The sequence below is a fragment of the Nelusetta ayraudi genome, unplaced genomic scaffold, assembly GCF_046127955.1.
Source record: "Nelusetta ayraudi isolate G7.1 ecotype Tasmania unplaced genomic scaffold, CSIRO-AGI_Nayr_v1 ptg000027l, whole genome shotgun sequence".
Taxonomy (NCBI): domain Eukaryota; kingdom Metazoa; phylum Chordata; class Actinopteri; order Tetraodontiformes; family Monacanthidae; genus Nelusetta; species Nelusetta ayraudi.
Genome location: NW_027466077.1, coordinates 2,232,998 through 2,248,559, shown reverse-complemented (window position 1 = coordinate 2,248,559; position 15,562 = coordinate 2,232,998). Strand labels below are relative to the sequence as shown.

At 44.8% G+C, this 15,562-nt stretch overlaps 1 protein-coding gene across 1 annotated transcript in view; it reads right to left on the bottom strand.

Annotated features, from left to right (window-relative positions):
- The window catches only part of anks1b (ankyrin repeat and sterile alpha motif domain containing 1B), a 149,699-nt gene that overhangs the window by 51,992 nt on the left and 82,145 nt on the right, over positions 1-15,562 (bottom strand). The window contains exons 12-13 of the mRNA XM_076030124.1: positions 11,578-11,714; positions 4,244-4,430 (exon numbers count right to left, since the gene is read on the bottom strand). Coding sequence (XP_075886239.1) covers positions 4,244-4,430; positions 11,578-11,714 — 324 coding nt within the window. The remainder of the gene's footprint in view (positions 1-4,243; positions 4,431-11,577; positions 11,715-15,562) is intronic.

The following is a 15,562-nucleotide window of genomic DNA, read 5'->3' as shown; positions in this document are numbered from 1 at the left end:
TTCTGCAAGTAATTCTTTTTACAGTACTTGAAGAACAACATCAAGAACATCTTGCACTTGGGTTTAGATAATAAGTGCAGAGGAGAAGAACATTGAACGGTGTCAGGGTTTGCATGCCAAAAGCACTTCAAACAAGAGGCAGGACCCTGATGAAGGCACTGTAGGCACAGCAAGCTCAGAGTCGCTACATCAAAAGGAAAACTTGCTGGTTCCCCCCAAAAAAAGACTGAAGAAAAATCCAAGTTGGAAAATGAGCAAAAGGAAGTAGCTGAGAGAGAGAGCTGAGAAAACAGGCACTTAAAAACACAAGAAAGGAAGGTTAACATCTCTCTGGCAAGATGTGGCAGGGACGCAGTGTGGTGAGAACAAAAGAAAGGACACACAACACATTTTTTCAGAGGCATTTCGCTGCAAAGGGGAGTAAACTTTAACGTCAACGTTGCAACATCACAAAAACAACCGAAAGCAGATTCACTAATTTGACATGCTTGCAGGTCAATTTAATTACGCAGGAATCTCACAATTTCCAGCCGTCCTCATCTGCTCAGAGACATAAATTCTTCTGATCAGCTGCTCTCATCGTCGCCTACAGTAGAATGACACACCGCTGCTGCTGCTGCTGCTGCTGCTACTGCTGCTGCTGCTGCTGCTGCTGCTGTTGCTGCTCCTCTCAGCCTCCGGCTCTGTTGAAAACCTTTACTTTTGCTCCACAATCATTGCACATTTTGCGTTGCAAGCATTCCTTTGGACAGACTCAGCTGGCTCTGACTGAATGAGTCCTTGGCTGCTGCAGACTTGTCGCAACCCACCTGCCTTATGCATTCTTTAGAGAAGGCATAGGGAAAGAGTGCTTGACACCCTGCAGCCGAGGGAGCAGCCGAGGGAGGCATGTCCAACATTATATAAAAGCGTAGTTCTGTGGCATCAACAGCTGCGCCAGAGATTGATCGGGGGGTGGGGAGGTGGGGGGTGGGGGGTGTGGTTTATAAATAGGCTTACCGTTTCATCCGGCGGCCCACGCAGGTGGCTGACACCTGCATACTGCATGCTGCAGGGGCCGGGGATTTATTGTATAAATGTTGGGTCGGTGTCGGCATGTGAGATCGCAGGATTATTGAGAAGGAAGCGAAAGCAACAGAGGACACGGGGGCGGAAGGAAAGACCTTTTATGGCGATGCAGGGCAGGATTCTCTCTCTCTCTCTCTCTCTCTCTCTCTCTCTCTCTCTCTCTCTCTCTCCCTCTCCTGTCCTCATTTCTCCTTCTACCCCCCGCTGATATCTCACATTTCATCCCCTCCATTCTGCTGATTTTTGTTTGTTCATCACCCCTTCTTCTTCCTCATCCTCCTCCTCCGCCTCTTTGCAACATTAAACTCTCATCCCCTCTCTATCTCCGTCACCCACTCGCTCTCCCCCCTCCACTAACATCCTCAGAAATTCTGCGACTCTTTGCCTCCTGCATATCCACGTACATACATACTGCCTTCTCTCTCTCTCTCTCTCTCTCTCTCTCTCTCTCTCTCTCTCTCTCTCGCTGTGTAAGCCACATGTTACCATGACAACCCCACAATGGGCTTTATAAAGCTAATAAGTAGACGGAGCAGAAGGGATGAGCAGAGTAGCAGAAGAAGAAAAAATGGAAATGGAAATATAAATGGGTGCCAATCTATTCCTGGTGTTAAAGCTGCAGGAGAGGAAAACACAACAATCTATAATGAGAAACTATGTAAAGGAGGCAACCTTTTCACAGGTATTGTTGCTTCCTTCCCCCAATCAAGATCACATACCCAGGGGACCGGGCCTTCAGTGTCTCCGCCCCCACCGTCTGGAAGTCCCTCCCCAAACACATCCGCAACTGCACGGAGCTCAATACCTTCAAGTCTGCCGTCAAAACCCGCCTCTTCAGACTGGCCTACCCAACCTGACCCCTCCAACCCACCACACCTCCCAGCCCATATCTGCCCTCTCAACCCTGTCTGTTTTTAACTGATTTTATTCTTGGGTTATATCTATTTTAATCGTTTATTTATTTATTTATCTTAATCTCTCGAGTTGTTTTATATTGTTATTTTACCAGTAAAGTGACTTTGAGCACCTGTAAAAGTGCTTTATAAATAAAAAGCATTATTTATTATTATTATTATTATTATTATTATTATTATTATTATTATTATTATTATTATAAGCACAAACCAACGACCAATCAACAAGTTACATAACTTCAAAAAACAAAAATGCAAATATAAATTATATAAAATTAGTTTCGGCATTGTTTTCACAATGCAAAGACTCAAATTGTGAGAGTAGGCTGGAGACTTTGTGCACAGCGGGTGTTTTATTCATGTTCATATTTTGGGTCTTAGACAAAGCAGCTGCTGTGCCACACTGAGTACATTCTGTTTTCTACCCCGAAAATTTATTTCCAACAAATAACTTTCACGGTCATTTAGCTGCTCATTATTTATTAATGCCTCTCATTTTTTTTTGAAGTCTGTACCTTTAGGTAGCAGCACTTTGAATTATGTTGTGAGTATTGCGCCGCTGCTCCGCTTTCTCATTCTTATCCTTGCAACCATTTCCTAGTGATCTGACATGTGAAAAATGCCCAGTGGAAGTTTTTAGCGACCTCTATGGTGGAAAGGTGTTCATTCATAAATATGGTGCGCTGCACTTCCCTCGACGTAACTAATTGTCTTATTGACTTGATTTCACAATTTTTTTTCGCGCTCTGAACTTTCAAAGTGAAGATTCAGGGCACAAAGTCCAAATCCACAGGTTAAAAGCTGCCATAAAGCAAAGGTGTGAAAGAGTTGAGATGGCAAAAGTGAGACTGTAATCAATAATTGCTCTCCGACCTCGTGGCTAATCTCCCATCAGAGCCCAGACTCCTTGTGTAGGTTCAAGAGGAATACGAGGCAGCATAGAGACGGCGGCGACACTTCAGTGGGAATATTAAATGAGGACGTCTCATACGGCTTTGTGCGTGTGTGTGTGTGTGTTAGTGTGTGTGTGTGCGCACCTGTGGATTGATAATGAGCGTGTTTGGTTTGAGGCGCAGCACATAGATCAAAGTCAGGCTGGCTGGCTCCGAACCACTCCTGGACCGCACACACAGACACACAAAGTGCCTGCTGATGTGCCTGCTGATAGTGGCAGGTGTGAGCGAGGGACAGTTGGGGTGAGAGAGGGACGCGTTCGCGACCACATCAGCGGCAAAGTCAACGCCCCGGCGGCTGCCACTTTGTAAACAGACAGCGTCCTCTCCTCACGACTGTGACACACCGCTTCAACACAAACACTGCAGGGTCAAACCAGGTAAAACGCAAGACAAATGTTTACGAAGCCCAGCCTGTCAGTAGCTGTGTTTCCATGACAGATTTTCTCAAAATACAAGCGATATTTCTAAAATCTCCGACAAAGTACACTTGCGATTTGCAGGTGTTTCCATTGAATGGTCTGAAAGAGCGGCATAAGCCGTAATTCTCGTAAAATCTCATCCCGCGAGATTTTGCTTTGTAAAAAATATTCCGTCTCCTCCTCCGTCCAAACACAACGTGCCATTTTCACTTGAAGTGAACTGGTCATGTGACCCCGTACGTCATGTCCGCTGATGTGTAAATGCGAAAAAAGTGTTTCCATGACTCTTTTGCGATATACCTCGATATCGATACGTCTGAAAAATCCCCTTGTGAGAGCGTCAAAACCTTCTTTTTTTTTTTTTTTAAAGGTTTAGGTGTTTCCATGTCCAGTTTTTTATTGTGATATTTAGGTTGTGCACAATTCCAAGGGTAATGGAAAGGCAGCTCGTGAAAAGCCTCAGTTTCTGACAGCAGGCCATTGTGATGTCACAGGGGGGCACCAACTGGCTCCGCCCTACTCCATCCTCTCCCATACAGGTTTCTTTTTTGCAGGAGGCTGGAAACACAGTGCTAAATGCACTGTTTTTTGTAGATATAAGGATTTGACAGATGAGAAAACACCGCCTTTGGTACTTTTTCAAAGAGAGAGACTTCTTAAGCCCAGCAGGGGACGAGAGCATTGATATAAACTAACAGTATTTCATGCTATCTGACAGGGAAAAATAGAAAGGCCTGTTTGCTGATGTCTCCTTTATTCCTCCTTTTTTAAGGGCAAGCATTTCAGTGCAGCACTAAGAAGCAGAAACTATTCACTTGCGGGTTTATGATTCTGGGAAACGCTGCATTTGGATTTCTATTGTCAAACTGTCAGATGATCAGGTTACCTGCGAGCTGGCAGTCGTCGTTGGAGCCGGCAGAGTCCTCCTGGTTGGGGCTGATGGGAGGGCTGGCCGGCGGGCTGGTGCTGAAGCTGGCGTAGCCCAGGGACGAGCTGACCTCACTGGGCTCGCAGCTGTGGTTCACCGGCCTCTGGACGTCCAGGGAGGAAGACAGCGAGGTGCGCTGCTTGGGCTGCACGGACAGGAGGAAGAGGAGAACTCTCCGAGTTAGCTTTCAACCTTCGTTTTCAGTTTCATGCGTGGTTACATATGTTCAGACACATAAATAATACAATAAAAAGAAATGCAAACACACCGTAAATGTATGTACTGTTTAACGTCATAGCATTATATTCAGTGTTTTTGTTACATTCTTGTTTAATTATTTTTATGTAATTTATTCTCCTAAAAAGAGAGTCATTTTCTTAATGCATTAGCCTTTTTTTGATTTATTCACGTTTTTTCCAACTCCATAAAATTTGTGCTGCTGGTTGCAGTTTGCGCCCTGCCACCACACAAGAAAAAACAAAACAAAACAGTAAACTTCCCCTTACACACATACAACTTGTAATATCTGAAACAGTGAGAGCACCTCAGTGCAAACTTACACACTGCACAGCAGAAGGTCAAACACCAAATCTTAAAAAATCCTACTACCTGACACACCTCATTCCTCCATGTATATACTGTAGATGCTGCACTTGGAGATTTGGACTCAATCCTAATGACACCTCAGCATGTTATATAATAAGATGCACAGATGTAAACTCTGATTATGTAATGTGAAATTTCCTGTCGGACAGAGACGGAGGGACAGACTCGTGCGGGCTGACGGACACTGATTCGCTAAGAGGCGGACGACGGCAACGGAGACTTGACACGCATCTGGTAAACACGTCTTACATAATGTGGCGTTTGTGTTGCGCTTCGCTCCACAACTTGCAGCTCAGGCACTCAAAACACTGCAGGGGCTGTGTTGCTGTGTAAACTGCAGGAAAAGAAAATCGACACTTGCAGAGCTCAAAGGCAAAAGTGATGCCTTTAAACTTTTAGGCGGGCAGACTCAAAGAGGACGGTCCACCTTTGTGCGGCCTTCACCGCCCTGAGTGAGATTGAAGGTGTGGAAATTATACTAAATTGGACTAAATGATGATGATAAAAGATGTGACAGGACATGAAAAGACAAAGTGAAAGGAGGCTCCTCAGCTTTTGAGAGCCCCTTGAATGGACGCAGGGAAAGTGAGACGAAAAACAAAAGTAAAAGCAGGGACTAAAAAACAAACAAAAGAAGTTGAAAGCGGTGTCAAAACTGTTGAGATCTCCTCCAGTTGGGGAGCGAAATGGATGGCCGGAGGTCAGAACTTTGAACAGGAGTCGAAGAGGGATGCCCAGGGAGACTAAATGCCTCGAAAATAAATGGGGAGACGAGTCGTGCAGGGCGAGAGAGAAAGTGTAAGTGGACACGATTTAGAAAAGTGAGGCGAGGCGGAGTAGAAGGTCCATCAGTCAACTCTAAATATCACTTCAAATTCAATTCCAATCCAAAGTTCAACCGGAATGCGTTGAAAAGAAGAAGAAAAAATGTTGTTACTGAAGTAGGAACTAAAATCATGTAAAATATAGTTTTGCCCTCTGCTGCTTCTCCTGGCTGTTTACCAGATGGAGGCTAGATGAAGAAAAATTTTGTAAATGTAATTTGGAAATTAAATCTTTCATTATATCTGCATCACTGCTGCGCAACACCTCAGTGCAAGAAGGAGCGCGACCGCAGGTCATTCCTGCCTGCAGGCATCAGGCTGTACAACTGCACTCAATAAAATCCATCCCCTGAACAGCTGGACATTTTTTCTCAAGGTGCAATAAAGACTAAAGATTTATATTTTCAGTCTACAGATAGCGGATGTAAATTCAACTGTCCATAAGATGTAAACATCTTTTTATTTTTCCTGTTTATACCTACGAGTGTTGTCACGATACTGGATTTCAGACTTCGATACGATATTCTGAATAACATTAATTTTCGATACTAGCAACCGCAGAGGTTTGGTTGACGTGGGGATCCACGGTGGGATCAATAAAGGTCTTCTTCTTATATTTTTATTATCTGGTTAACAAAGGAAAAAGAAGCTAAAACCAATTCAGATAGAAACCCGAACAGCAGTGGTGGTGCGAGACGTTGCGTGTGTTCCTTGGGTTGTGCAGAATGAGTTTGACGGCAACTTCACCTCCTGCTCCTGTCTGTGTGCCTTTATCTCCTTCATGCCTCTGTGTACTTGGCCTTCGTCTCCCTCAAACAACAGACGGCGACTCGTGCTTATTAAGAGCTGACACACACACACACACTCACACACTAACACACACACTCACACACACACAGAAGCACACCAGCCACCAGGTTTGTCGCAGCTCTGGCTGAGGCTCAGTGTTAACAATGCAAACGGGCAGCAGGCTAATGAACATGTCATGGCTGATTGGAGGGGAATTAATGAGCGCCGACGTACAATCACACTCGCGCACACAAAAGGACACACAATCTCTTTCTCTTGCGCTCTCTAAAACAAACACACACGCTCTCACACACACTTACGTTCAGGTTCTGGATGGCTCACTAAGCTACAGCGACAGGCAGTTTCCCTGTGTGGAACAGCATCCCCGGGGAAAACCGTGTAGTTTAACCGGCTAACTTAACTGTGTGAGTTGTGTAGCGTTACAGTGGAGAGTGCCCCTTTCAGCTTCACCTTGGACAAGGTGATGTGTGTTAAGTGGTAATAAAAGTGCTCATTTCTCATCAAGTTCAAGCTAAAATATGAATAAGATGAGGATCAATTATCATAACATTATTCAGATTAAAAAGGTCACATTTGGAAAGGTGTCGAGGGATGATCGGCTGATTAATAAAAACCGCAGATTCAAATTGACCATTAAAATGTTTCAATATTTAATTTATGGTAATTCTGGGGAGACTGGGGTTTTTATTTATTCATTTATTTTTTTGTCATCCCCCATTAATCTCCTCGCTGGCTGACTAATTTCACAATTTCACTTACACACAGGAGACTGACAAGTCTGTAATGTGTTGAATTGATTTAACCCGGAGAGAAACGATACAGGATTTAAGGACGCACGCGTAGCTATGTTTTATACATCTAACTTCTTTTTACCACCTCTTTTTTTTTTTTATTGGCGTCACACAACTGTGAAGGAAGTTCCAGTTGAGACGCTGCGCTCGTGCGAACCCTCACTGGCACGGAAGCAGCAGCTGCCGTGATGATTATTTTGCCGCGGATGCCTGTTTGACGGCTTGACACAGAGCCGGCTCAGGCGGGCACACATGCAAACACGTGAGGTAAACAAACAGCGATCCGGGGTAAATATGCTGGAGGATTATGGGAGCGCGGCGGCGGCGGCGGCGGGAAGACGATGGTGTGATGGCGCGTGCGCTCCACACAAACACAGGTTCAGCGGCAAGCTGACTGAGGGGCGCCAGCACATTAATGAGCTGCGCTTGCCGCAGTGATTAGCTGCCGGTGCGACTACGTGCAGTGTGTTGAAATAAGCACGATTGTTGCAGAAGGAAGGCAATTCTGTCCGATGCACAACAGTTGTGCCGATTCTATTGCACCCGAGTGCAGGTTAAAGGTCAAATACTGATCACTTCACTCATGTTTCCTGTAGTGTTGAGGACCAAGACATTTGGGGTTCAAGACCAAGTCAAGACCAAGACTTTATATATCAAAGAACGACCAGTTCTGTTTTAAATTCAAGATTTGTTTCTAAATCGAACAGCAACATTTTATTTTCAGCAAGGTATCTTTTCATAATTTTCTTTAACATTTTGCTGCTTTGCCAACTAATTTGAACCATTTTCAAAAAAAACAACAACTTTGCTTCATAAAATTAAAAAATAAATGAACTACTAATAAGGGGCTGTGTCACTCTGGGTGTCACAGGGTTAGGGTTAGGTTCTTTTACGTTATCTGTAGCGTCTTGACTGCGAGTAGCCAGCTCGAGAAGCCAGAACCCAACAACAGGCTATAAACAGCGAGCTAAATACTATAATATTGAATCATCATGTCATTATCAAATGTGAGCTTTGCAGTATAGATCTTCATTTAGTCTTTTTCAAAGAGCAAGAGCAACTTGTCTATAATCACTCAATAACTCAAAAAGAGGAGCGATGATGGTTGTGATGATTCTGTTCAGGAAGCTTTGATTGCTCTTGACGCTCGTATTTTCACCAGGCCAATTTGTGATGAGTAGACGCCAGTCAGCCATCACCGTGCTTCAAAGCTGCTACACTTGCTGCACATACATCGCTTCGAGTGTGTTTCGAGAGCATCTCAACATCTGCTCAACCTACATAGGACAAAACAGGGGCCGACAAGCATCAGACACCATCAGCCTGCCTGCCTGCCTGCCTGCCTGCCTGCCTGCCTGCCTGCCTGCCTGCCTGCCTGCCTGCTGGTCTTATCGCTGCCCTCAAAGCCTGCAGCTTGACTGATGCTGACAGCTCTCAGCTACATCAGACCAACCCGCCACTGTTTGCATTATTCTGTGTGTTTACTACCAGTCTGTGTCGCTGTATGTTCATGTGCGAGTCACGTGACGAGCTTACTCAACCGTACATTCATACGTGACTCGCACACATATGAAAATCGTTTCCCCGTTTACTGGGCAGCAAGTGCAATGCATTTTGCTTGGTCTGCAGCCAGGGGAATAAGCACGTATGCATGCTCGCACTGCGGCAGATGCAAAGACAACGCTGGAAGCATTCAGATAAAAGCAAAGTTGGGCCCAATCACAGAGTTGCAGAACTGGCTGAAAAAAGCAATTTATTGCCTAACAAGGAGAAATATGTTATTTCAAGCCACAGGTCAAAGAGATCCTGCTTTCCTGGCAAATGTGCTGGGCCAACTCCAGATCCATCCACACACTATCTTATTCCTCGCCGACGATTCAAGTACAGCATGCTTTAACCTTTCACTGCCAGCTGGCAAAGGCAGAGAGCACAGTACAGAGGCAGCCAAGACCGGCTTTCTTGCAGATTCTCTCAAGGTAACGTTTAGAGACCTACTGAAAAAAAAATGCTTTAAAGGGTAAGCTACTAGACTCCAATCAAATGAAAAGTAATTTATAGATAGATAGCAGCCCGTGGTAGCAGATTTGGAAACAAGTAGTTTTAAAAAGGCGTTTCTGCGTTTAACGAGGTTGCCTAATAATGACGGCTTGGTCTGGAATCACAGCTGCAAACAGGAGAAGAGGTTGTGCCACTGGAGGACGCAGTGCTGATACTGATCTGAACACAGACTGAAGGCTTAAAAAATAAAGAATCCTTCACCAAGAGCCGAGGGGGAACTTTTATTTATTAATAAATGTGTTTGGTGCAAGGTATTCCAGACATGTGACTGTCTGAGACACAAACCCTCTGTGGACGCAAAACACGAGTTCTAGCATGCATGTTTGCTTTTGCTGCAGTTGTTTTTGAATAGACGGTGAAGATCAACACAATAAAGCCGCAAAGTAGGACAGCCAGCCGGTGGGTATGACACTGAAAACCCCAAAGACTTCTGCTTCCTTGCTACCCGGTTTAATTATTCTCTCCCTCTTTTCTGTTCACATCCCATCAGCCTCTGAGTGCGATCAAGAGCTTGTGGAGATCTAACGTGTCCAGCTGACATTTGGACAAAGCCCATGGATTTCAGTCAACGGGGCCTCTGAGGTCTTGTTCGGCTCCTACAAAGCCGTAACATGTGTTTTTAGCTGTCTGCCGCAGCGTTAGCAGCGCCAACATGAGTGGAATAGTTGCTTTTTAAACCCGGATTTAGAGAGATAAATAGTGCAGAGCACATTTTTCAGTTACTGTCTCAAACCTTAAAGGGGGCTTTTTTTGCGGGCATATAACAAGCCGCCTCTTCTCTTCCACAAAGAGCAACAAACCAATTAGCCAATGCAATTTCAGTCGAAAGAAAAAGATTTCTTGCTGCAAAAGTGATGCCAACTCTATATTTTCATTAGAATCTAATTAATCCCCATAATCCAAAACCATGTTTGACAAAATGTAAAAAAAACAAAAAACAAACGTGAAACCATCAAAATTATGTTCAGAATTCTGTAAATTATGTAAATGCAGTTCTGCCAAGATGCCCTGTGATGAACTGGCGACTTGTCCAGGGTGTCACCTGCCTTCACCCTATGACAGCTGGGATAGGCTCCAGCAGACCCCCGTGACCCTGAGCTCAGGACTAAGCGGGTATGGAAAATGAATGAATGAACAGTTCTGCCAAGAGATTAGATTTGAGATAATCCAGGCAAAACAACCCCTGAATCAACATGTAAAATAAAACCAATCATTTAGTTTCAGATATTCAACCTTGGCCAACCTTTCAATTCTTAGATTTACGTTGAAAAGGCTCAAACTTTTTTTTTTTACTATTGCACCAAACTTTGTCAGGGAAGGACGCTGCTGCGAGCTCAGCGTGCACGTCCGCAGAAGCCGCCGGAAGGAGCGCTGATACGAAATGAAATGAATTCCAGAGAATTAATTAAACGGCTTCAAATTGAACCGCGGCGCTCCTTGATTGTGTGCGCTACGAGCCGAGCGGAGGCCTGCCGGGTGCCGCGTGCAATCCCGGCGCACGCATCGGTGAACGGCCAGTTCTATTCTCTTCTCCTGACTGGCAGGTCGGGGTTTAGTTCAACACCGCGGCACCTCGCCATGCATCACGTGGCCGTGGTGAGCACCGAAAGCGAAAACAGTGCTGGTGAGCGCACCCTCGTGAGTGCGCCTTCTATTCGCAGGCTGATTCATGTGATGACGACTTCCTCTGGTGTCACACAATACGCTCTGAGGCAAGTAAGATTTTGGGTGTCGCCGCGCCGTCACGTCGCACGCAAGCTGAGAAAACAACTGCTTTCGATTCTCAAGGTGTGAAATATTGCCACTGAGCTCGTTTGAGAGAAAGAAGAAGAAAAAAAACAACCTCTGCGTGACAATAGTGGGCTCTGCGTTATTCCTGAGTCACCAACAACTGCCGAAGCGCTATGGAAATGTGACGAGTCCACATTAAAAGAAATGATTGGTATAGGGTTTTTTTGGGGGGCTTAATTTACCCAGCAAACGCAGTCAGAGGGACAGTCAACGATCCTAATTCAAGTAGTGATGGACACGATGAAAACAAATCAATCAGAGTCAGACCTGTTTGTCATTCTGTGTGTGGGTTGCAGGTTTTAAGTGGCTCGTGGGTGGCTGCCGTTATGCTCAATAATGCATCAGGTACCTCTGCAGCAGCAGCATTTATTCAAAGGAGCGCGTCGGCGCGCGTGCACGTGAGGGCGCTCACCTGTGGGCGGATGACTCTCTCGATGTTCTTCAGGGCCGTGTCGGGGGACGGAGGGGAGCAGTCGGGAGTGGAGCCCGTTGTGCAGTCGCCATGATTACTCGGCTCCGCCTCCCTCAACGTTCCACTGGACAGGTGACCTTGGATGCGGGCAGAGACACAGAGACAGAGACAGAGAGAGACAGAGAGGTTGGTAAGGTGTTGTGCCGCAATCACAGTCATTCTTTAGTCGAGGACCTGACAGCGAGCCTGTTATTTCCCTCAAAGTGTCTTCTTTTTAATGTCTGCGTGCGTTGCAAAACATCATCAGGGAGGGAGATTAGACTAGAAGAGGAGCGCAGCCTCTGCAGTGTTGACATCAGATTCGACAGCCTCGACTCTTTAGTTGACTCGGCAGTCGTCCTCGTATCTCCTTTATTTCGTACTTTTTTGCAAAACCGCTGACGTCTACTGGAACGTGTTCCCAAAGGACTTGGAATGAATGTCACCTTTCAAAGAGCCGTCGCAGCGTAATCCCACTAATGAAGCTCCTCAATCCCAATTATCCCTCTCAAACTCTTGCCAGTCGCTGGAGTCATGACCGTTTAAAAAAAAAAAAAAAGAAGAAAAAGTTCTGCATCAGTTGCGAACTTTATGCGTCATTGGTGGGTGTCACTGCCTTAAATATGACTGCTTATCCTGTCTTGAGCTGGAGTGTTGCACCGAGACAGTACTGCCTAAAAAGGTGCATATCGGACGTCGGATGTGTCAGCGTGGGAGAGCGAAATTTACTGGGCATTTTGACGGCTAGGCCACCACCGCAGGCTCCGGTCTGCCTGAGCTCATCATACAGACACACACACACACACACACACACACACACACACACACACACACACACACACACACACACACACAATGTAAATGCGTGTCTCGGTGCAGCCAATGCAGAGTGCCAGAGCTAATTTCCCCAGTGTATGATCATGTAACAGAGAGGAGGATGGGAAACAATAGGGGAGAAAAAGGAGGAGAGAAGAAGGGAAAAGAGGAAGTGCTGATGCCGCCTGAATTAGATTTCGGTGGGAGAGAGCATCTGTCTTAATCAGCTGGAGGAGACACAAAACACACGCGCATACCCGTAACACACACACACAAACACACAAAGCCAATGGTTAGATATGTGAGTCACACAAACAGAGCCCAAATGGTCACGTTTCAGATAATTAAAACTTTAATAATGAAGAAAAGGCGCTGCTCACTGTTGGTTCAACTTGGAATGTGTGAATTTTCACAGCTCCCACAATACTTCCTCCGGCTTTAGAAAAAAATAAAATAAAATAAAGAATTACAACAAAATAGTGGGGCTGCTTGTAAGGTTTTGATTAATGGCAAATAATATCAAGGCGGTTTCCTGTAAGATGACTATGACTGGATGTACATTTGCCAATAGGTCCTTCACACGGATTTATTCCTGGAGCTTCTCTAGATGCAACAATAGGGGTATGAAAGGTGCGAGACAACTGATTTACTAAATGGTACTGAACAGAACGGACTATTCATTGGTTTTGGCAAAGAGGAATTGATTTAACACCCCATTGTGAACACTCGCTGCCTGGTTTTGCTATTAAAAGCAGAGTGAACGACACATATTTATCGGAGTGGATGCAATCTCCCGCTGAATCCTGTTACAACAAAGCTACAACTTATACTTCAGATGAATGTTGTTACAACTTTTTAGAGATGAAAAATATATAACTGCTTTTGCAATGAGTCAAGTCGAGTTACCACATTTGAATGAAAAAAATGTTCCTTTCCCTGTAAAATGACAGTTTGTAGTTTTGAAGGGAAAATGCATGTTGCAAAAATAAACACAATTATTTTCCTTGAATCTTATATTTTAATCTGGGGCACAAATAGATATAATACTATCTGGAAAAAGAGGGAAAATAAAGGGGAGAGGATGAAAGTGAGGAGGCAGCATTGGGATATATATAGAGATAGAGGTTTTGTCTTATTGAGTAAAAAGGCCTGTCAGCACTGAGGCTTTGATGATGAATGTGTGTATGTGTGTGTTCCCTTCAGATGTGCTCATGGCAAACAACTGCACGCCAAAAGGTGAAGAGAGGGAATACGTGTCTGTGACATGCAGAGACGCTGGTTCAGAAAACCAGAGCATATTAGTTAATCAAACTTAATGTTGAATTCAAGCCCATTTTTTGCAATTTACAGATACCTTTTTTTTTATTATTATTATTGGGTTGGACCTTATCAATAATTGGAAAGGGGCCAACCAATGTAGCATTGTCAACAATATCTACTGCTCAGCATAAGAATCTATGGTTTTAACTTAGCCATAAGCAGGCCAGGCACTTCATGGTGTCGTGCAGTTATATGCATCCAAACCTCATCGCAAGAGACATTAAAGCAGCTCTAGGTAATTTTTCGACCATAAAATTATGATTCCAAACTCAGTAAAGCGGTAGATAAACGATTAATAGGATCAATGGTGCCGCCTCGGCAGCGAGGGGGGGGGAGGGGGGGGCTGTGCGCTGCGTAACTTTCAAGCGCGACCCGACACGCCGGACGAACCACTTTACGGCAACGTCACACGTTTATTTAGAGGCAGTCTTACATACTACTATTACAAATACATAAGATTGTAAAATGACGGAATGGAACCCAATAAGTAACCTCGATGAAAGACGAAGTAATAAAAGTGTTGAACGTTTGCTACGACGTTTCGAAGTGTCGTAGCAAACTCGTAGCAAGCTCAAGTTACCTAGAGCTGCTTTAAGGCATGAGCCCCTCACAGACAGGCATTATGTTTGCCTCAAGGAGCTGCTTGCCAACAAATAGAGCTGACGGTCAGTTCACTGTTTCATCCAACTGTCAGTATGGAATCTGGGGAAACTGTAAAACACGAGAGCTCTTCACAAGATTTGCAAAGTCTCTGACATGGCAACATCAAGAAAAAGAAAGACGACATGGTGCTGCTTGGAGTTACACCACTACATTTTTTTTCCCCGAGCACTTTCATGTCCAGCTGTGCCGCTCATCAGCGGCCGGCCGGCAACAGGAGCATGAAGGCCTGGTGAGAGCCAGCAGTCAAATCAGCTGCCCTCACCCTCCTGCACTAACAAGACAAAAACTGTCAGCCTCACAGTCGCTTTTCTTTCAGGCTGTCAGTTCTGCTTCTATGCAGCTCTGACAAGTGGCATTTCATATCTGCAATTTGTGTGTGTGTGTGTGTGTGTGTGTGTGTGTGTGTGTGTGTGTGTGTGTGTGTGTGTGTGTGTGTGTGTGTGTGTGTGTGTGTCTGTGGGTCTAATGCCACCAACCTTGTTCTTGTTTATTGTAACTAGGGCTGCAACGATTAGTCGACGTGATCGATTACATCGACGCATTGTTATTGTTATTAGTAAATTGCTGAATGATAAAATCACACTCTGGCCGTTACAGATAAAACGAACGTACGCTGTCAGAGTAATACAGTATAACACGTCTGAAGATTTAAGCAAGTCAGGTTAAACACAAGTCCAAAATAGGGTGTGAAAATAAAGAAGATAATAAAATAATCGATAGATTAGTCGACAACAAAAATAACCATTAGTTGTAGCCCTAATTGTAACAACTAGAATTAAAAACCTATACTTTAAAATTACAGTTATAAATATGTTATAACATAAGTATGAAGAAATAAAAAGTGGGTTTACCATCAACTGCACAAAAGTGAGTGAAAATGCGAAAACCAGGCACCAAACACTGATTTCTCCAAGTGGAAGTCACTTTGTCTCCCCCCTCCTTAAACAAGTCAATGGGCCCTGAACCTTTAAATGCCGAAGGGCCTGGAGTTACGACTCGCAGCCATTAGGCGAACCGGGCCTAAGTGGAATAAATGGGGCGAAACGCAGCGACACAGCAATGGCTTTATGCAGCAGAGAGGAACCGCGGGTGGCAGTTGGCGTAGGACTCTTTACGGGTTGCTGCCTTGGAATGGGCATTCCTGTCA